The following is a 20,661-nucleotide window of genomic DNA, read 5'->3' as shown; positions in this document are numbered from 1 at the left end:
CAGGAATGACCACACCTTCTACATCAACAAATGTATTATTGGCATAAGCTGCAGAAGTGCCCACCATTTAATTGAAATTCCTCCTGAGAAAAACTTTTTGCAATTGGCCACCCAATAATTTAGAAACTCCAAACACCTTGTGGGGAAATGAATGGACTCAAAATGTGAAGTGCACAAAAACAATAATTATATCCCAGCTTCATAGACCTAAAGGGTGTTTCACCTATTCTACAAAGAATGCAATACATCATAATTCAGATTACCAATACAACAAAATAACAGCAGCCTCTGACATTTCTGCTGTCCATCAAAAAACTAGAGCACAACAACTGGTGAGGAACTGCATTGCTTGTAATTTCTCAGAGTATTTTGACAGCTACACAAATGGCTGTAAAACCACAGATAGGTAAGTGCACACTCAGTTGGGCATTCCTGTCACTGAGCTCTGAATATAAAGAACTGACTTTCCTTCCCAGTAGGGACTTCTAGTTGTTCTGCTGAAGCCAAATCTGTATTTGCATCTTTACAGTAGATACAGAAACAATAGAGCAAAAAATATATTTTTATACTGAATTGCAGAAATTTGTTCGAAACATGCAGACTCCAACCTGTATCAATAAATCTAAACTGTTGAGTAAAAATTCGGTGTGTGTGTGTGTGTGTGTGTGTGTGTGTGCGCGCATCTTCTATTTTTGACAAAGGTCTTACTAGCTGAAAGCTTTATTTGTGATAGTCTTTTTATTGTGCCTATCTGTGACTCAGCATCTCCACTACATGGAGAGTAGCAACTTTTCTTTTCATAATATAGTTACAGTCTAATCTGTTAGTAAGAGACATTACGAAAGCCATCATGGAGGGGGAAAAATAAAAATAAATCCTTTTTTTTCCTTTGTGTGCAGGCTGTATGCAAAGCATCAAGTGGAATCTCTACAACAGTTAATCAAGCATTATCAACCATTACTCACAAATATGACAATTCTCCTTAAGCAAACAAGACATTCAAAAACCATAATAAAGTTTTGACATAAAAGTAACCTCAAATCCTCACCTTATAAAGTCTCAGTGAGAGAGAGAGAGAGAGAGAGAGAGAGAGAGAGAGAGGGGGGGGGGGGGGGTGGAATCAGCCATGGAAAGAAAAGGCTGTGGATGACAGCTGTGTTTAGTGACCCATAAAAAGACTCGTACGAAAGACAAGTATCCTGATTGTACCATGAGTATGTATGTAACTCCAATGTAGAATCATTTTTAGTGAACATAAAATGAATTAAGGTTTGCTAGTAAGATATGGTGTGAAATAGGAGAAACACAGATTACAGATGGCTCAAGAAGTGGTTAACACATGACTGAAGTTTTTGGGAAACCAATTAGGCCTATAGGTGTTGACTAACCAAAGCAGAGGACAACTGACCACTTGTTTTGAAATCAGCAACTACGTAGTGGTGCAGTGGTTAAATTTGTGAATCTACATTTTCAGGAGTTACTTTTTGGACTATCTATGGACTGGTACAATTTATTGAGTACAAATTGTTTTTACCATATTTGAACTGCTTAACATGGATAGATTTTCTTATAAAAATTGTAACTGTAAGGTTAGGAAAATACAAACTGTGTTGAAAACTGTGCAACACCGAAAGGAATATAATTAAATAGAATGAAACAGTAGAAGCAATGAACAATAACACTAACAATGAAACAATTCTCTGGGACAAAGAAAAAAAAGCAACCTACACATGTTATTCATCTACAACAACTTAATACTAGTAGATATGAATTACACTGACTATTCTTTATACAACTAGTGAGTATCATAACAGGAGGTTCAAAATTGATGCTTTTTTTCTTTATCGATATTCCTGCAGTGTCTTTTAGATTACGCTATTTATCACTTTAAAATCTTGCTCCACATATATTATAGCAAATATAATGAAAAGTTGTGATGTGAAAACTGGACAGGTAAGTTTAGTATGGAGAGGAGAGGATGGTGTGGGTGGTGGAGGAAAAAACGGGAGATGGAGAAGGGGATACATGGCAAGAGGGGGAGGGGGATGGTTAAATACTAAATATGATGACAAAAATTATCACAAGCAACATACATGTGTAGCATCAGAAATTGGATCCAACTGAATGATGCAACCTGGCCTTGCAGTCGACTGCTGTGAAACTATCTTAATTTTGTCGTGTAAAGATGAATGTCTTATGCCGTCATCCGAAGATGTGTCAGTTGAAAGGCTAATCATTGAATCCTGGAAACGAAAAAAATGCACTTTCAAATAAACTGTTTCAGATGCAACAGCATCACCTTAAATTACTTGCTATTGTAAGACTAACAAGATGATTATACATACATATTTATAAAATAAGTTTAGTTTATTTCAGCTGTGTGTTTAATGGCTCATGGCTGGAAGCAAGTCATCTTGCTGGCTATTTAACCCTTAACTCAAGACGTATGACCTCGCATACCTTGTTAGAATTTTCCTAGTCGCTCTCGTAGGTAAATTATGGTGGAATATTTTTACACACCCCCTACCCTATGTTAATCACCAACCCTACAAATTATTATATGTGATGAAGTCTTCTAGACCATGTCTCATGAATGATGCACTTGCTTTCGTCAGTTCAATACAAAATGTGTTAGCAAGAATGTGACAATTTTACACACTCTTAAGTTCGATGAAATTTTTATTCAGTGGTTGGAGAATGATGTCAATGATACAGAAAAGGAAGTAGATGAAGAAGACAATGATTTTTCAATAGCCAGTGATCACAATTCTGCTAGCGAACAAGAGGAACATTCAGAGGAAGAACTTCAGGACAATGGTGATGATGACCTTACTGTTTCTCCAACAAAATACTTAGTGTTAAGTTGAAATTACATGCATTCTGAGTGGTGGTAAAGAAAGATGTGGATCTCAATACTAAATATTAATTTTGCAGCCTTTCTTTTCCTAGCTATCAAGTTCAGTTTTAATATGCAAGTTTAAAACCTGGAAATTAGTTTTACACAAAACTTTGCTTTCTACAGAGACACCATAATTTTTCAGAATATAAAATTCAGTTTCTAACAGTTCCTTTTGTGTGCTATTGGAAAAATGTATGTGATTTTTGCTTGATACAAAAAATAAAGTAGCGTTGCCTTTATTTAGTGCAATAAAATCAACAAGGAATATTTAAACAACACTTATATAGTTGTAACCATACATATTATATAATATAAATTAAATTTTCAAATGATTTACAGCTTAATTGTAGCATACGTTACAGGAAAGTCACCTCATGAGCTAAGGGTTAATGAACATTCAATGTGGTTTTCTCAGCAAGCAATGAAGTGATATTCATGTCAGAAATGAATTGGAAAGACAGCAAAATAAGTAAATGAATCAAGGAAAAAAACTGATAAGTACACATAATTATGACTGTAATGGAAATGAAGGCAGGTGGGCAGGGCATGGAGCAAAGCAAATGAATGACAAGTGAGCTAAGTAGTACTTTGTTGTATTCCAATAAATAACAAGAGACCGAAGTGTGCAGGCAATATGAGAATATATGCAGGAGGCTGCAATGCATGGAGAAATCTTCGGGTGGCTTTTATCCAACAACAGATGTCAAATGGCAGATGATGAGAGCCTACACCCACAAGAGTTAACAATATACTTCACTTTCCCTAGTGAATACTACATATGCAATAATCTATAAGAATATATATTTCACACTAACATTGTTACTAAATACACACATTACACTCTGCTAAAGAAAATCATTACCATCATCTTGCTTCTACGCTCAGAACTCGATACTTCTGCCAATAATGTTCGAGCATCAATTACAGCCTGGTACACACGCAGACTCTTTCCATCTGATGCCACAAAACAGGCACTTGGTGAATTCGAAAGATTTCCAAGAGTAGTGCTGAAGAAATACAAAATACAAGGTTATAAAGCATCAAAAAATGTAACCAAACAATTTATGTCACATTTACTTGCAGTGTCCCCACATGTCTAATTTTTGAGTATAACTCACCTCGGTAGTAGTGTAGGAATCCAAGCAACATTTGAAAAGGCTGAAATTTCTGGGGAATTAATTCGAGCTAATTCAGAAACACCACCTGCTTTAGATAATGGGCCAACAGCATCAACCCTCCATAAAATTAATTCACTGCAGAAACCCTGAAAAATAAAGTGCACAACTGAAAAATAAAAGCATATACTTAAAAGAAATTTACCACCATCAACATTTTAAAAGCACACTTTGCTGTTGTCACTGCTGCTGCTGCCATCATCATCTTCTTCTCTACAAAACAATCCAGCCTAAATACATTTGAACTTTCTTACTGTGTTCAAGGTTTGACCTCCCTCTAAAATTTTTACCCCTTCACTTCCTTCCATTACCAAACTGAAAATACCATCAACCGACCCCCCCCCCCCCCCCAGTTCAACACACTTCACCTCTTAAGTTGTTATTTAATCTACCCATTTATACTTAACCGTCCTTTTATAGCTCCACAATTCAAAAACTCCTATCCTCTTCTTGTCTGGACTGCTTATTGCTCACATTTCACTGCCACACAATGCTGCATTCTTCCAGACAGATACTTTCAGAACATACTTTCTAACACTTAAATTGGTACTAGATGTTAACTTTCCTCTTTTAGGAAATGCTTTTCTTGCTATTCCCGGGCTTTATGTTACATTAATTCTCCTTTGGTCATCATCATCATTAGTTGTTCTGCTGTCCAAATAGCTAAACTCATCTACTACTTTTAGTGTCTCATATCCTAATCCAATTCTGCCAGATGTGCCTTATTTAATTCTATTACATTCCATTACCTATGTTTTACTTTAACTGATGTTTGTCTTACATCTTTTCAAGACACTATCCATTCTGTTTAACTATTCTTCCAAGTCTTTTGCTGTTCCTGATAAAATCACAATGCCATTGGTAATCCTCAAGTTTTTATTTCTTCTAGCTGAACTTTAATCACCTACCCAAATTTCTCCTTGGTTTCCTTAATTACATGCTTAACACACAAATTCAAGATAGACTACAATCTGTCTAATTACTTTCTCAACTAAAGATTTCCTTTCATGTCCTTCGACTATTACAACAGCAGTCTGATTTCCATATAATTCGTACCTAGCCTTTTGCTTCCCATACTTTATCCTCGTTATCTACAAAGTTTAAAAGAGTGTAATCCAGTCCACATTTTCAAAAGCTTTCTCTAAATTTACAAACAATATAAACGTAGTTTAGTGTTTCTTCAACCCATCCACTAGAATAAGTCAAGAGTCAGTATTACCTCCTGTGTTCATACATTTCTTTGGAACACAAATCAGTCATCCCTGAGGTATGTTTCCACAAGTTTTTCCACTATTCCATAAATAATTCATGCCAGTATTTAGCAATCATGACTTAAATTCATGGTTCAATAGTACTTACACCTGTCAACATCTGCTTCCTTTATAATTGGAATTATTACATTATTCCTGCTATCAGAGGGTATTTTGCCCGTCTTACATATCTAGCATACCAGGTGGAACAATTTTGCCATGGATGGCTCCTGCAAGAATGTCAACAGATCTCAGGGAATTTCATCTACTTAAGGGGTCCTGCTTCCACTTATATCTTTCAGTACTCTGTCAAATTCTTCTCACAGTATTGTATCTCCCACCTCATCCTCACCCACTTGCTCTTCTCTTTCAATAATATTGTCCTCATGTTTGTTCCCTTATAAACTCTTTATGTTTCTTCTGCTTTGAGCACTGATTTCTTTGCTTGGTACTGGTTTGTCATTTGAACTGTTGACATTCATACTGCTGTTCTCTCTTAACCAAAATGTCTCTAATTTATATATAGGTGACATCTATCGTTTCCCTCGTTATGCACGCTTCTACAGCGTTCTACTCCTGTTTAGCCATTTTGCACTTTCTGTCAATCTCTCTTTCACCTACTTCATTCTTATATTTTCTCATTTCGTCAAGTAACTTCAACATCTTCATCATCCAGGGATTTCTACTAGGTCTTGTCTACTTATACATGATTGACTGGCAATCCATACAGTAGAGTCTAAGCAGGATACAGTGGTTGATGCACAGTAATCAGTTTCTCGTGTAAAGCAATGGGCAAGTTCATTCATTTGTTTGGAAGGGGAAGCTGAGATTGCTTGGCGGCTTTTGGCCAATCACCAACAACAGAATAGAGGCACAGGCCCTGTAATCTTTCCCAAATGTTTCACAGAAACTATTCAGAAAAAATTAATTTTTGCATTTCTTATAGCTTATACGTCAGCTCCATGATGACATGCCCATTACTTTCTTAATGATCACATTGTGATATTTTCATTTAAGCAAGAAACTACCCAAAATAGAGGTTGCTATGATTTTGCATTTGGTGCATATTACATCATATGTTGCTGTGTATGAAATTCAGTTAACATTTTTAAGACTTGAGTGGAGGTCTCTATCAGCTATATCAAGAAAATTGAGCTAATATAGCACACTCATTCTCATACTACATAAATGGTTTGAGATACCAAAATGAGATTTTGGCAAATGCTAGCACACACAAAGGGGATCATTTTTCCATATGGTTATTACCCAGAACTTTATTATCTGCAGCATTCTTACACCAACTACAGACTTTTTTTGGAAAAAATTAATGTAATTTTTAAGGGCATCAATAGCCGGTGAAATGAGAAATGCTGTGAGTTTTGGAACAAAATAAGTGAAGACATTACATGCTTACTTTTGTACTGAGCATGTGGTTGTTATAAGCTATTGACCTTACCTTTTCTCATTTCCTCACTTAGTAAACCATTGTTTGAGTATTCTCTTGCAATTGAGTCAGCAGAACATGTTAGTGAGGTGACACTGTAAACTCTGCTCTGGTTTGACAAAATAAGCAAATTTAACATGGCAACAAGAGAAATATAGATTCTAATCAAAATTCTCCACTCATGACACTTTTCTGAAAATTACAAATGGTTGACAAGCCAGGCAAAAATAAATTACTGATTCTGTTGTATTTTCAGCAAAATTGTTTTTAGATGCTAACTGAATCAGAGGTAGCAGTAGATCTTTTTGAATGGTCACCATAGAAGTGTGGGCATGGGAGGTCTACCTTAATATTTACAAAAAATGTGTGTGTAGGCTTTAGTTTAGAATGGCACTTCCCCTATAGTGCTCAGCATTTCCCCTACAGTACCTGCCTGCAACTCCCACCACTACCGCTCTCCTCACGCCTCCCCTGCTGACTGCGCAAATCTACTGGCCACATCATTCTGTGCGCACTCTACAACAGATGTTTAAATAAAGGTCTTAATACTAATAAAATATAAAACTGAATGAAAAGTTCTGAAAGAAAAGTCCAATAGCCCACTGTAGCTGTATTTATTTAAATCGATTAGAGACCCACACAACCTGTTTCGCAATTTTAAAGTTGCATCTTCTGGTGTGTATAAATACTACGTCATATGGTATAGTGAGTTGTTACGTAATAACAATAGATGTGGCTAGGCAAAGTTCTCAGCTGTTCTCAGTTGATAAAAACCATCATCAATGCTGAATGTCCAGTCTACATTAAAATCACGAACTTTCATCACTTTACCGTTTAAAATATGTTACTGTCAGCCCATATCACGTAACAGACAGTGGGGCATTGTCGCTTGACATAGGCAACAGGAACATGATTTTAATGAAGACTGGACATTCATCATTGGTGATGGTTTTTATCAATTGAGGGGGGCTGGGACTTTGCCTTGCCATGCCAGCTGTTGTTCTGTAACAGCTTTCTGTACCATATGATAAAGCATTTACACACACCAGAAAACGCAAGTTAAAAGTTGCGAAACTGGTTGTGTGGATACAGCTACAGTGGACTAATGGAATTTTTACTCACTTTAATATTTCAATAGTTTTAACACCGTATTCAAACATATTGTACTGAATTAACTGTCAATCATGTATAACTATTTTAGCTGTTCCAGTTTTAAAATTACCTTGTTTGCTTAACTGTATGACCCCCTGATGCTTTCCCTATTTTATCTCTCAATTCTACACATTTGTCATCTACTTTATTCCTGTCCCGTTTCAATCCAGTGTTGGTAATGCTTCCTCTGAAACCCTTAGTGGGCTACCTATGGTTCTTTCAATTTATCCAGGAGCTATCTATTTAATTCTTGCCTTTTTGCAATTTTTTCCATTTTAATCTGCTGTTCATAATTAATTCAGAGTCTGAATCTGCCATTGAAAATGTCCTACAGTTTAAACCCTTATTTTGAAATCTGTCTTACCACCGTGTGACTTGTCTGAAATTTTCCATGTTTCTGCATCTGTCTTCCATGTACACAACCACCCTTCACAATTATTAAACCAAGTGATAGTGAAGCAAAATTTACTACACAACTTCCTCTCACATTCCTTCCCCCAGTCCATGTTCTACTATTTTGCCGGTACTTCCTTTTTGTCCTATCGAATCCCAGTTCCCCAACCCAAATAAATTTCCATCTTTAACAATCTCAATAATTTCCTTTATCTCATCATTAACCCTTTAACTGCTCTGGACATGTTAACGCATGTGCCTTTGTACCTGTCCCTGTGTGCTCTGAACATGTTTAGTGCGCACACAGAGACAGGTACAAAAGTGCGCGCGTTAACAGGTCCAGAGCAGTTAAAGTGTTAATTCTTTCAATCTATTTCTCATACGTGGAGCTATAGCTAGAGTCACAAACAATGGTGGTCAAGTTTGGGCTTGTTCTATGCACCTACGTCACACCTTTTCTGACAGCCAATGAGCGATCAAAACTGTACCGAGTGCTCTGTTATGAATGCTGTATGTTTTGCGACTGAATTTTTATTCCATTTGTAGCGAGTTGTCATGGGTGATTGTGGTAGTAAGCGACAAATCCTACATAAGCAAGCGAGAGAGATAATTTATGGGATAAATGCTTGCACAAAGCACGTGTACGCGTGGACCACAACTGTTGCTTTGAACTGCCAATTATGTGATTCCTATCCTTGTCTTGATCTGCACGAACCGCTATTATTCGTGGATTGCACTATAATTGGCATATAAATTTGTACTACTGTGGTGGGTGTTGGCTTTGTGTCAATCTATGCCTACTCCTGCAGTACCCCTATTCGAATCTGAGTTGATAAACCTGTACTTCACAAATGTTAAATCAGTGTCACACTGACTGCTCAAAACCCACAGGAAATACTACTAAAAAGATCAGTCAATGCATTTTACTGATAGACAGCGCTACTCAGAAGCACTGTATTTTTCATTTGTGTTTTATACAGTGATAGTCCTGATATTACTACAACCTGTTTCAGTGTTACGGCACATGCCATCTTTAAGCTAAAATTATATTTTTACAAGATGGACTGAAAAAAGAAAAGGTCATGGGAATCTATAACAAGCATATTTTTTAATCCTCTCTGCTCCCCAGTGTATGGCTTCTGTGACAACATACAAATGATTAAAAGCTTATATTCCAATATGCTTAAAATATGTACCAAAGACAAAAAAAAAACATGCTCTAAAACAATCAAATTATTTTGCCACGAAATAATCTCTTATATTGAAGGTTCTGTCATAGTGCAGTGAGTGACAATGGAGAAACCTATATTTCAATCGCCTAACAACAGTATTGAGTGGTTATAAACACATCAAATCATTCTACTTAATGGTAAATGTTTCTAGGAACAGTGGAATCACTGGACAAATGGAGTTTAAATGTGGCTTTATCCACATACACAAGTGGTAATGAATCTGAGATTTTCTGAATTAAGGTTTCTTATACAGTATCAGAAAGATTTAAATGGGGCAAATATGACAGTTAGAAAAATATAAACTATTTCAAAAGAAACAGCAGGTTGTATAAAATTTTAGCACACAGACCTGATAGATTTCTATTTTGCCCAAGGCTTCAAAATCTGTCAACAACAGAAACATTAGGATACTATTACTCACTGATTTCAAAGAACATAAAAAGAAATAGGCTGCCTTTCCAAAGAACTAATAAGGTATTAATGTAGGCAACAGCCAAAAAAGGAAATCTGTGTCATAAAAGAAACAAAAGTTAAAAAGGAAGAAATATAGGGTTTAGCTTTCTGCTGATGTGAGGTCAACAGCAGTGTAGAAAGAGCTTGAATTTCACAAGGATGCAAAGAGAACATGGTGTGCCCTTTCCAAAGAAAACATTCCAGCATTTGTCTTATGCATGATTGTAGAAAATACAGGAAACCGAACAACAGATGGCTGGACAGAATTGTGAACTGCACTCTGCCCTGACATGCTTTCAAGATTACAGCTACCTTGACATATGATGAAAATTCAAAAACCAAAGGGGAACAAACTACAAAGGAAGAATTGGGTGCGCACGACGGGTCATCAAAAACGAAGTTGAGGCCACAGAACATCGAAGGAGATAAACAGAGTAACAGCAACAGCAATATAAACAGGAATAGTAGTATGTACATGGAATAGACAGTTGGTATATGTGTTATGTAATAAATTTATTCAACATCTCAGCTACCTGCATTATAACAAAAATTGTGAGTTATCTTTGTGGAAATATATACTTTGCTGCAAAGGAATTTCTTACTAAATATAAACAGAATTACACTCCTGGAAATGGAAAAAAGAACACATTGACACCGGTGTGTCAGACCCACCATACTTGCTCCGGACACTGCGAGAGGGCTGTACAAGCAATGATCACACGCACGGCACAGCGGACACACCAGGAACTGCGGTGTTGGCCGTCGAATGACGCTAGCTGCGCAGCATTTGTGCACCGCCACCGTCAGTGTCAGCCAGTTTGCCGTGGGATACGGAGCTCCATCGCAGTCTTTAACACTGGTAGCATGCCGCGACAGCGTGGACGTGAACCGTATGTGCAGTTGACGGACTTTGAGCGAGGGCGTATAGTGGGCATGCGGGAGGCCGGGTGGACGTACCGCCGAATTGCTCAACACGTGGGACGTGAGGTCTCCACAGTACATCGATGTTGTCGCCAGTGGTCGGCGGAAGGTGCACATGCCCGTCGACCTGGGACCGGTCCGCAGCGATGCACGGATGCACGCCAAGACCGTAGGATCCTACGCAGTGCCGTAGGGGACCGCACCGCCACTTCCCAGCAAATTAGGGACACTGTTGCTCCTGGGGTATCGGCGAGGACCATTCCCAACCGTCTCCATGAAGCTGGGCTACGGTCCCGCACACCGTTAGGCCGTCTTCCGCTCACGCCCCAACATCGTGCAGCCCGCCTCCAGTGGTGTCGCGACAGGCGTGAATGGAGGGACGAATGGAGACGTGTCGTCTTCAGCGATGAGAGTCGCTTCTGCCTTGGTGCCAATGATGGTCGTATGCGTGTTTGGCGCCGTGCAGGTGAGTGCCACAACCAGGACTGCATACGACCGAGGCACACAGGGCCAACACCCGGCATCATGGTGTGGGGAGCGATCTCCTACACTGGCCGTACACCTCTGGTGATCGTCGAGGGGACACTGAATAGTGCACGGTACATCCAAACCGTCATCGAACCCATCGTTCTACCATTCCTAGACCGGCAAGGGAACTTGCTGTTCCAACAGGACAATGCACGTCCGCATGTATCCCGTGCCATCCAACGTGCTTTAGAAGGTGTAAGTCAACTACCCTGGCCAGCAAGATCTCCGGATCTGTCCCCCATTGAGCATGTTTGGGACTGGATGAAGCGTCGTCTCACGCGGTCTGCACGTCCAGCACGAACGCTGGTCTAACTGAGGCGCCAGGTGGAAATGGCATGGCAAGCCGTTCCACAGGACTACATCCAGTATCTCTACGATCGTCTCCATGGGAGAATAGCAGCCTGCATTGCTGCGAAAGGTGGATATACACTGTACTAGTGCCGACATTGTGCATGCTCTGTTGCCTGTGTCTGTGTGCCTGTGGTTCTGTCAGTGTGATCATGTGATGTATCTGACCCCAGGAATGTGTCAATAAAGTTTCCCCTTCCTGGGACAATGAATTCACGGTGTTCTTATTTCAATTTCCAGGAGTGTATATCAATACACTGCCTATGCTCAAGCCTTGCTGTCCTCCGTGATGATAGTCCTATCATTTTTTTTTCTTCATTTCTTGAAACAACATTCCTGTAAAACTGGCAGACTCTGTCTTGTTATTCATTATTGTCGTCTTACTCAAGACAGTGTCAGTGATTTATGCTATTCATTCTACCCAGAGAAACCAGTGATCATTCAATGCACCTTCACTACAAATCCTCGTGCCAACTCTTCTGAACCCTAAGTTGCTTCACTAATACGACTGTTCCATGTGTGGGAGCTTCATATCATTACCTGTTCAATGTATCAGTAAGATACATAGCATAAAGTAAGTTATCACTTATCACATTTTGACTGAGGATTATTTTGCATTATTCATTTTAAATACTTCCTACAAAACTATCAATAAAAGAGAAGAATCACCAACATCCAGAACAATAACATGTAGTACATGTTCTGGGTTATAGCATGTGCCTGATGAGTCACATGTTAATAACAGCAATGTAAATAAAACAGAAAGAAACTTCCACATGGGAAAAATATATTAAAAACAAAGATTCCAAGACTTACCAAGCGGGAAAGCGCCGGCAGACAGGCACATGAACAAAACACACAAACACACACACAGAATTACAAGCTTTCGCAACTGGCAGTTGCTTCGTCAGGAAAGAGGGAAGGAGAGGGAAAAATGAAAGGATGTGGGTTTTAAGGGAGAGGGTAAGGAGTCATTCCAATCCCGGGAGCGGAAAGACTTCCCTTAGGGGAAAAAAAGGACAGGTGTACACTCGCGCACACACACACACACATATCCATCCGCACATACACAGACACAAGCAGACATATTTAAAGGCAAAGAGTTAAGGGCAGAGATGTCATTCGAGGCGGAAGTACAGAGGCAAAGAAGTTGTTGAAAGACAGGTGAGGTATGAGCGGCGGCAACTTGAAATTAGCGGAGGTTGAGGCCTGGCGGATATCGAGAAGAGAGGATATACTGAAGGGCGAGTTCCCATCTCCGGAGTTCGGATAGGTTGGTGTTGGTGGGAAGTATCCAGATAACTCGGACGGTGTAACACTGTGCCAAGATGTGCTGGCCGTGCATCAAGGCATGTTTAGCCACAGGGTGATCCTCATTACCAACAAACACTGTCTGTCTGTGTCCATTCATGCGAATGGACAGTTTGTTGCTGGTCATTCCCACATAGAAAGCATCACAGTGCAGGCAGGTCAGTTGGTAAATCACGTGGGTGCTTTCACATGTGGCTCTCCCTTTGATCGTGTACACCTTCCGGGTTACAGGACTGGAGTAGGTGGTGGTTGGAGGGTGCATAGGACAGGTTTTACACCGGGGGCGGTTGCAAGGGTAGGAGCCAGAGGGTAGGGGAGGTGGTTTGGGGATTTCATAGGGATGAACCAAGAGGTTACGAAGGTTAGGTGGACGGCGGAAAGACACTCTTGGTGGAGTGGGGAGGATTTCATGAAGGATGGATCTCATTTCGGGGCAGGATTTTAGGAAGTCGTATCCCTGCTGGAGAGCCACATTCAAGGTCTGATCCAGTCCCGGGAAGTATTCTGTTACAAGTGGGGCACTTTTGGGGTTCTTCTGTGAGAGGTTCTGGGTTTGAGGGGATGAGGAAGTGGCTCTGGTTATCTGCTTCTGTACCAGGTTGGGAGGGTAGTTGCGGGATGCGAAAGCTGTTTTCAGGTTGTTGGTGTAATGGTCGAGGGATTCAGGACTGGAGCAGATTCGTTTGCCACGAAGGCCTAGGCTGTAGGGAAGGGACCGTTTGATATGGAATGGGTGGCAGCTGTCATAATGGAGGTACTGTTGCTTGTTGGTGGGTTTGATGTGGACGGATGTGTGCAGCTGGCCATTGGACAGATGGAGGTCAACATCTAGGAAAGTGGCATGGGATTTGGAGTAGGACCAGGTGAATCTGATGGAACCAAAGGAGTTGAGGTTGGAGAGGAAATTCTGGAGTTGTTCTTCACTGTGAGTCCAGATCATGAAGATGTCATCAATAAATCTGTACCAAACTTTGGGTTGGCAGGCTTGGGTAACCAAAAAGGCTTCCTCTAAGCGACCCATAAATAGGTTGGCATACGAGGGGGCCATCCTGGTACCCATGGCTGTTCCCTTTAATTGTTGGTATGTCTGGCCTTCAAAAGTGAAGAAGTTGTGGGTCAGGATGAAGCTGGCTAAGGTGACGAGGAAAGAGGTTTTAGGTAGGGTGGCAGGTGATCGGCGTGAAAGGAAGTGCTCCATTGCAGCGAGGCCCTGGACGTGCGGGATATTTGTGTATAGGGAAGTGGCATCAATGGTTACCAGGATGGTTTCTGGGGGTAACAGACTGGGTACGGATTCCAGGCGTTCGAGAAAGTGGTTGGTGTCTTTGATGAAGGATGGGAGACTGCATGTAATGGGTTGAAGGTGTTGATCTACGTAGGCAGAGATACGTTCTGTGGGGGCTTGGTAACCAGCTACAATGGGGCGGCCAGGATGTTTGGGTTTGTGAATTTTAGGAAGTAGGTAGAAGGTAGGAGTGCGAGGTGACGGTGGGGTGAGGAGTTTGATGGAGTCAGGTGAAAGGTTTTGTAGGGGGCCTAAGGTTCTGAGGATTCCTTGAAGCTCCGCCTGGACATCAGGAATGGGATTACTTCGGCAAACTTTGTATGTAGAGTTGTCTGAAAGCTGACGCAGTCCCTCAGCCACATACTCCCGACGATCAAGTACCACAGTCGTGGAACCCTTGTCAGCCGGAAGAATGATGATGGATCGGTCAGCTTTCAGATCACGGATAGCCTGGGATTCGGCTGTGGTGATGTTGGGAGTAGGATTAGGTTTTTCAAGAAAGATTGAGAGGCAAGGCTGGAAGTGAGAAATTCCTGGAAGGTTTGGAGAGGGTGATTTTGAGGAAGAGGAGGTGGGTCCCGCTGTGATGGAGGACGGAACTGTTGCAGGCAGGGTTCAATTTGGATAGTGTCTTGGGGAGTTGGATCAGGATTGTTAATCCTACTCCCAACATCACCACAGCCGAATCCCAGGCTATCCGTGATCTGAAAGCTGACCGATCCATCATCATTCTTCCGGCTGACAAGGGTTCCACGACTGTGGTACTTGATCGTCGGGAGTATGTGGCTGAGGGACTGCGTCAGCTTTCAGACAACTCTACATACAAAGTTTGCCGAAGTAATCCCATTCCTGATGTCCAGGCGGAGCTTCAAGGAATCCTCAGAACCTTAGGCCCCCTACAAAACCTTTCACCTGACTCCATCAAACTCCTCACCCCACCGTCACCTCGCACTCCTACCTTCTACCTACTTCCTAAAATTCACAAACCCAAACATCCTGGCCGCCCCATTGTAGCTGGTTACCAAGCCCCCACAGAACGTATCTCTGCCTACGTAGATCAACACCTTCAACCCATTACATGCAGTCTCCCATCCTTCATCAAAGACACCAACCACTTTCTCGAACGCCTGGAATCCGTACCCAGTCTGTTACCCCCAGAAACCATCCTGGTAACCATTGATGCCACTTCCCTATACACAAATATCCCGCACGTCCAGGGCCTCGCTGCAATGGAGCACTTCCTTTCACGCCGATCACCTGCCACCCTACCTAAAACCTCTTTCCTCGTCACCTTAGCCAGCTTCATCCTGACCCACAACTTCTTCACTTTTGAAGGCCAGACATACCAACAATTAAAGGGAACAGCCATGGGTACCAGGATGGCCCCCTCGTATGCCAACCTATTTATGGGTCGCTTAGAGGAAGCCTTTTTGGTTACCCAAGCCTGCCAACCCAAAGTTTGGTACAGATTTATTGATGACATCTTCATGATCTGGACTCACAGTGAAGAACAACTCCAGAATTTCCTCTCCAACCTCAACTCCTTTGGTTCCATCAGATTCACCTGGTCCTACTCCAAATCCCATGCCACTTTCCTAGATGTTGACCTCCATCTGTCCAATGGCCAGCTGCACACATCCGTCCACATCAAACCCACCAACAAGCAACAGTACCTCCATTATGACAGCTGCCACCCATTCCATATCAAACGGTCCCTTCCCTACAGCCTAGGCCTTCGTGGCAAACGAATCTGCTCCAGTCCTGAATCCCTCGACCATTACACCAACAACCTGAAAACAGCTTTCGCATCCCGCAACTACCCTCCCAACCTGGTACAGAAGCAGATAACCAGAGCCACTTCCTCATCCCCTCAAACCCAGAACCTCTCACAGAAGAACCCCAAAAGTGCCCCACTTGTAACAGAATACTTCCCGGGACTGGATCAGACCTTGAATGTGGCTCTCCAGCAGGGATACGACTTCCTAAAATCCTGCCCCGAAATGAGATCCATCCTTCATGAAATCCTCCCCACTCCACCAAGAGTGTCTTTCCGCCGTCCACCTAACCTTCGTAACCTCTTGGTTCATCCCTATGAAATCCCCAAACCACCTCCCCTACCCTCTGGCTCCTACCCTTGCAACCGCCCCCGGTGTAAAACCTGTCCTATGCACCCTCCCACCACCACCTACTCCAGTCCTGTAACCCGGAAGGTGTACACGATCAAAGGGAGAGCCACATGTGAAAGCACCCACGTGATTTACCAACTGACCTGCCTGCACTGTGATGCTTTCTATGTGGGAATGACCAGCAACAAACTGTCCATTCGCATGAATGGACACAGACAGACAGTGTTTGTTGGTAATGAGGATCACCCTGTGGCTAAACATGCCTTGATGCACGGCCAGCACATCTTGGCACAGTGTTACACCGTCCGAGTTATCTGGATACTTCCCACCAACACCAACCTATCCGAACTCCGGAGATGGGAACTCGCCCTTCAGTATATCCTCTCTTCTCGATATCCGCCAGGCCTCAACCTCCGCTAATTTCAAGTTGCCGCCGCTCATACCTCACCTGTCTTTCAACAACTTCTTTGCCTCTGTACTTCCGCCTCGAATGACATCTCTGCCCTTAACTCTTTGCCTTTAAATATGTCTGCTTGTGTCTGTGTATGTGCGGATGGATATGTGTGTGTGTGTGCGCGAGTGTACACCTGTCCTTTTTTTCCCCTAAGGGAAGTCTTTCCGCTCCCGGGATTGGAATGACTCCTTACCCTCTCCCTTAAAACCCACATCCTTTCATTTTTCCCTCTCCTTCCCTCTTTCCTGACGAAGCAACTGCCAGTTGCGAAAGCTTGTAATTCTGTGTGTGTGTTTGCGTGTTTTGTTCATGTGCCTGTCTGCCGGCGCTTTCCCGCTTGGTAAGTCTTGGAATCTTTGTTTTTAATATAACAGCAATGTAAAGTACACTAACTAATATAATCAAAACTATATTTTGAAACATACTGTGTAGGTATAAGCTTCCTTAGGCTTTGATGTTGGTGATGGTGGTGCCTCAGAAACAGTTGGTGGAGAATTAACATCAGCAATATTGTGATGGGATGTCGTAAGCAACAGAGGTAATACAGGATGACAGGTTATATCATTCACCCTGAAACGATGACCAGATACTCTTGATGAGTGCCCAATACTTAGAACCTGTAAGCAGAAAAAAAGACATTCTTTCCTGTTTGTTACACACACAGTATATATGTATAAAAATGTAGGTAAATTATGTTTTGGTACACATACAACAATTACCAACAGACTAAAATATTTATTTACTGGTGCAATGAAACCATGAATTTGTTCTTTTCCTTGTATCATCATAAGATTCCAAGGAAATATAAATTATCTTTTTCCTTAGTTAGTATTGATGTAAACTCAACCATCTATATGCGAAATACACTTTTTCCAAATCAAGACAGATAAAGGTCATCCTTGAGTATTGACGACGTACACATCATGTTCATTTACATTCAGTTTACAAGATACTAGTGAGAAACTACTTGACTTGTATCAAGAGGGCACTGCTCCGAGTCTTACATAATGAGGGCTGTGCGTGTGGAGGAGATAGTATGTTGACTATTTGCTTATGATTGTGAAAAGATTATTTCTCGTGATGAGCCTTAAAGATCATTACAGTTCATTTGGTAATGTTAACAATTATAACTTCTGCTGTTCATCAGAAAAAAAACTCTGAAGAGAATGTGGTGTGGAGTTATTAAGGTGTGTGTAGTTGGCTCCTAATTCTTTGAGGGAAATTGTGGATTATAGTTAGAGAGACTCTGGAATAGTACCCAACAGCTAAATTTGTGATTAATTCTTTGAGGATTAAATTAATTGGTCACCTAATTCTCATAGTGGTGGCATTACTTTGCCTGCACATTGCATAGATCTCAGCATGTATGAGTTTTAAATCACGATGTACATAAACAAACCACGTACACTGGACACAGAAAAAAGCACCACACTAGGAAATCACTGCCACATTTTTATTCAGCAGAAGAGTGAACAGCAAAATGGATATTGTTTAGATTATGTCAACTTCAAATTCTAAGATTGTTTCATATATTTAGTAACCCTGCCAAATGTGCAGACGGAGGATACAGATAATTGGTATGCATAACATCACACACATTCAACAAGGGTACCTGCGGCGAGAAAGTTGACGATGTTGCACCCCGTTCAAGTGAACTTCTATGGTGAGCAAATATAAGGCCAACTGGCAGCTGATGCACTCCCAGTTGCTATTCCCCAAATTCACTAAAGTGAATGATGAGGGTAGCTGCTGTTTAACTAGACTGATCTAATCTAGATTGGTGTTCCACCACTGTCAGGCTTAAGTGGAATTTTGCTTAGTATTATAATTTCAATATGCATGCTTGGCCTTATATCAAATTCAGGTAGGAACCCCTGAATATTAATTTCTATCAGGAACTAAGAATGCTTATATTAATTTCCATCATGAACTATTTTTGTTTGGTTTTGTGGACTAACACCCAATTTTAATCTGTTGTCACAAAGCTTATTTGTGTTCAACAGATGTTGCTGGGCCTGAGGTGAGGATTCCTATAATGGACTTGTTTTTCCATGTCTCTTAAGTGACACATGTACCCCAATATAAGGTACCAATAAACGAGTTATGCAATAAGTGAGAAGATATTAATTAAAAACTGTCATTTTTTTACTCTTATAACCCATTTTTTGGAAACTGTACATGCACTTAGAGAGGTGAATTTATCTATTTACTTCTGATTATAAGTGATTCCCACATGTGCTAAAAAAAATTTATCATAAGCTGGAATCAGTGGTAGAAGTCCACAGTTCTTCATACTATCCTACTTAACAATGAGAGTAAACTCCCTTCCAATCATACAAAATGTATTGTTGCTGAAGTGCTCTACTGTATGTGGTAGGAAGAACTGTGGTCAACTCTGCTACCTACGTATTCAGTATACTCTAAATGAATTCCATTAGGTTAACACCTCTTGATCTATTGATCTAGTGGTTTCACAGTTCTGCCGGCATATATTTCAAAATTTTTTAGTACGGCACAAGTGAACTTTTAGTATGGTTTTCATTGGTTGAAAGTGATCTCTCTCAGCTTACGGCCTTTGTATGTGGTTCGAAAAACTTTGATGTTCTTTGGCAGATTTTCACATAAACCATAGTTTTAAATTCCTTGAATGCTACTCACTTAATCTTCCTTTTTGTTCTTTTGATTTAATTTAAATTATTCCTGTTTATGGTTAGAGTTCTTTGTATCTGTGGTGCAGCTTTCTCTGCTACCTTAGAGTTCTAAATAGGATAGTGTAGATGCAAAAACATCCAACTACTACTATCAGGCTCTGGTTAGTATTCTCCACTTGACTACAAATGAAAGGAATCATCTGACTTCTTGTACAATTGTGTGATCTGCTTGTGCCACAAAATCAAGTGGTGAACATACTATCTCCCTTACAAGCATCTCACTCATCATGGAAGACTCGCAGCAACATCACTTTACGCCCTGAATAGCCGTTGTTAAGTCAAGTATCTCCTAAGTCTATCAACTGTCAGTCGTCATTAGGTATTGACAGCTTTACAAATCAAAGTGACTCGAATCCTCTATTCTCAGAAGCTGCTTGCCATTAACTACGTACCCTGGATAAGACAACATCCTCCTCCCTTTTTCACAATAAAACAAATGATTGCAGCACACTAGGTTTTTTTCAGCTGTTATTTACTATTATTAAGAAATATATTCATCATGTGCATGCCAGGATACTAATTAAACAGCAGCTGAATCAGTTGCACTAGATTGTAACTTTCAGTGATTTACTGAGAGATCAGTTGCCAAAGCATGAATGTGAAACTAGTGAGCCTAGTGCAAAAGTCTTATGGAATCCTAAATTTGTTATTAACTATAAACATAGTATTCCCACAGTAATCTTCAACAATTTTTTTCAATATTTTCCAAATGGTATTACCAAAGCTATTCTCCACATGGCACAACTAAATCACAATGATAATATTTTACTACATCACTAGCAATGTAATTACTTCATGTGCAATAAATAACATGTGAAACTATAACTATGGCTAATCTACATGTGTCTTATGCAAAATATTTTTAAAAAGCCTTTCATAATCATACTTTTTGCATGAGTAATTCTCACTTGATAATTACACCCTTCCTTGTTAATATTCCTGTAATGTTGAGAAAGTCTTGTATATCAGTTGCTGGTAG

General features: G+C 40.7%; 1 protein-coding gene across 4 annotated transcripts in view; it reads right to left on the bottom strand.

The window, feature by feature from the left end:
• LOC126281225 (dmX-like protein 2) overlaps positions 1-20,661 on the bottom strand; it is a 313,079-nt gene that overhangs the window by 202,302 nt on the left and 90,116 nt on the right. For all 4 annotated transcript variants that reach the window (XM_049979978.1, XM_049979982.1, XM_049979980.1 and 1 more), the window contains exons 13-16: positions 17,397-17,588; positions 4,018-4,163; positions 3,762-3,906; positions 2,094-2,243 (exon numbers count right to left, since the gene is read on the bottom strand). In XM_049979978.1, the coding sequence (XP_049835935.1) occupies positions 2,094-2,243; positions 3,762-3,906; positions 4,018-4,163; positions 17,397-17,588 (633 nt within the window). The remainder of the gene's footprint in view (positions 1-2,093; positions 2,244-3,761; positions 3,907-4,017; positions 4,164-17,396; positions 17,589-20,661) is intronic.

Source organism: Schistocerca gregaria, chromosome 7, assembly GCF_023897955.1.
Source record: "Schistocerca gregaria isolate iqSchGreg1 chromosome 7, iqSchGreg1.2, whole genome shotgun sequence".
Taxonomy (NCBI): domain Eukaryota; kingdom Metazoa; phylum Arthropoda; class Insecta; order Orthoptera; family Acrididae; genus Schistocerca; species Schistocerca gregaria.
This window is presented reverse-complemented; position numbering and strand designations above follow the sequence as displayed.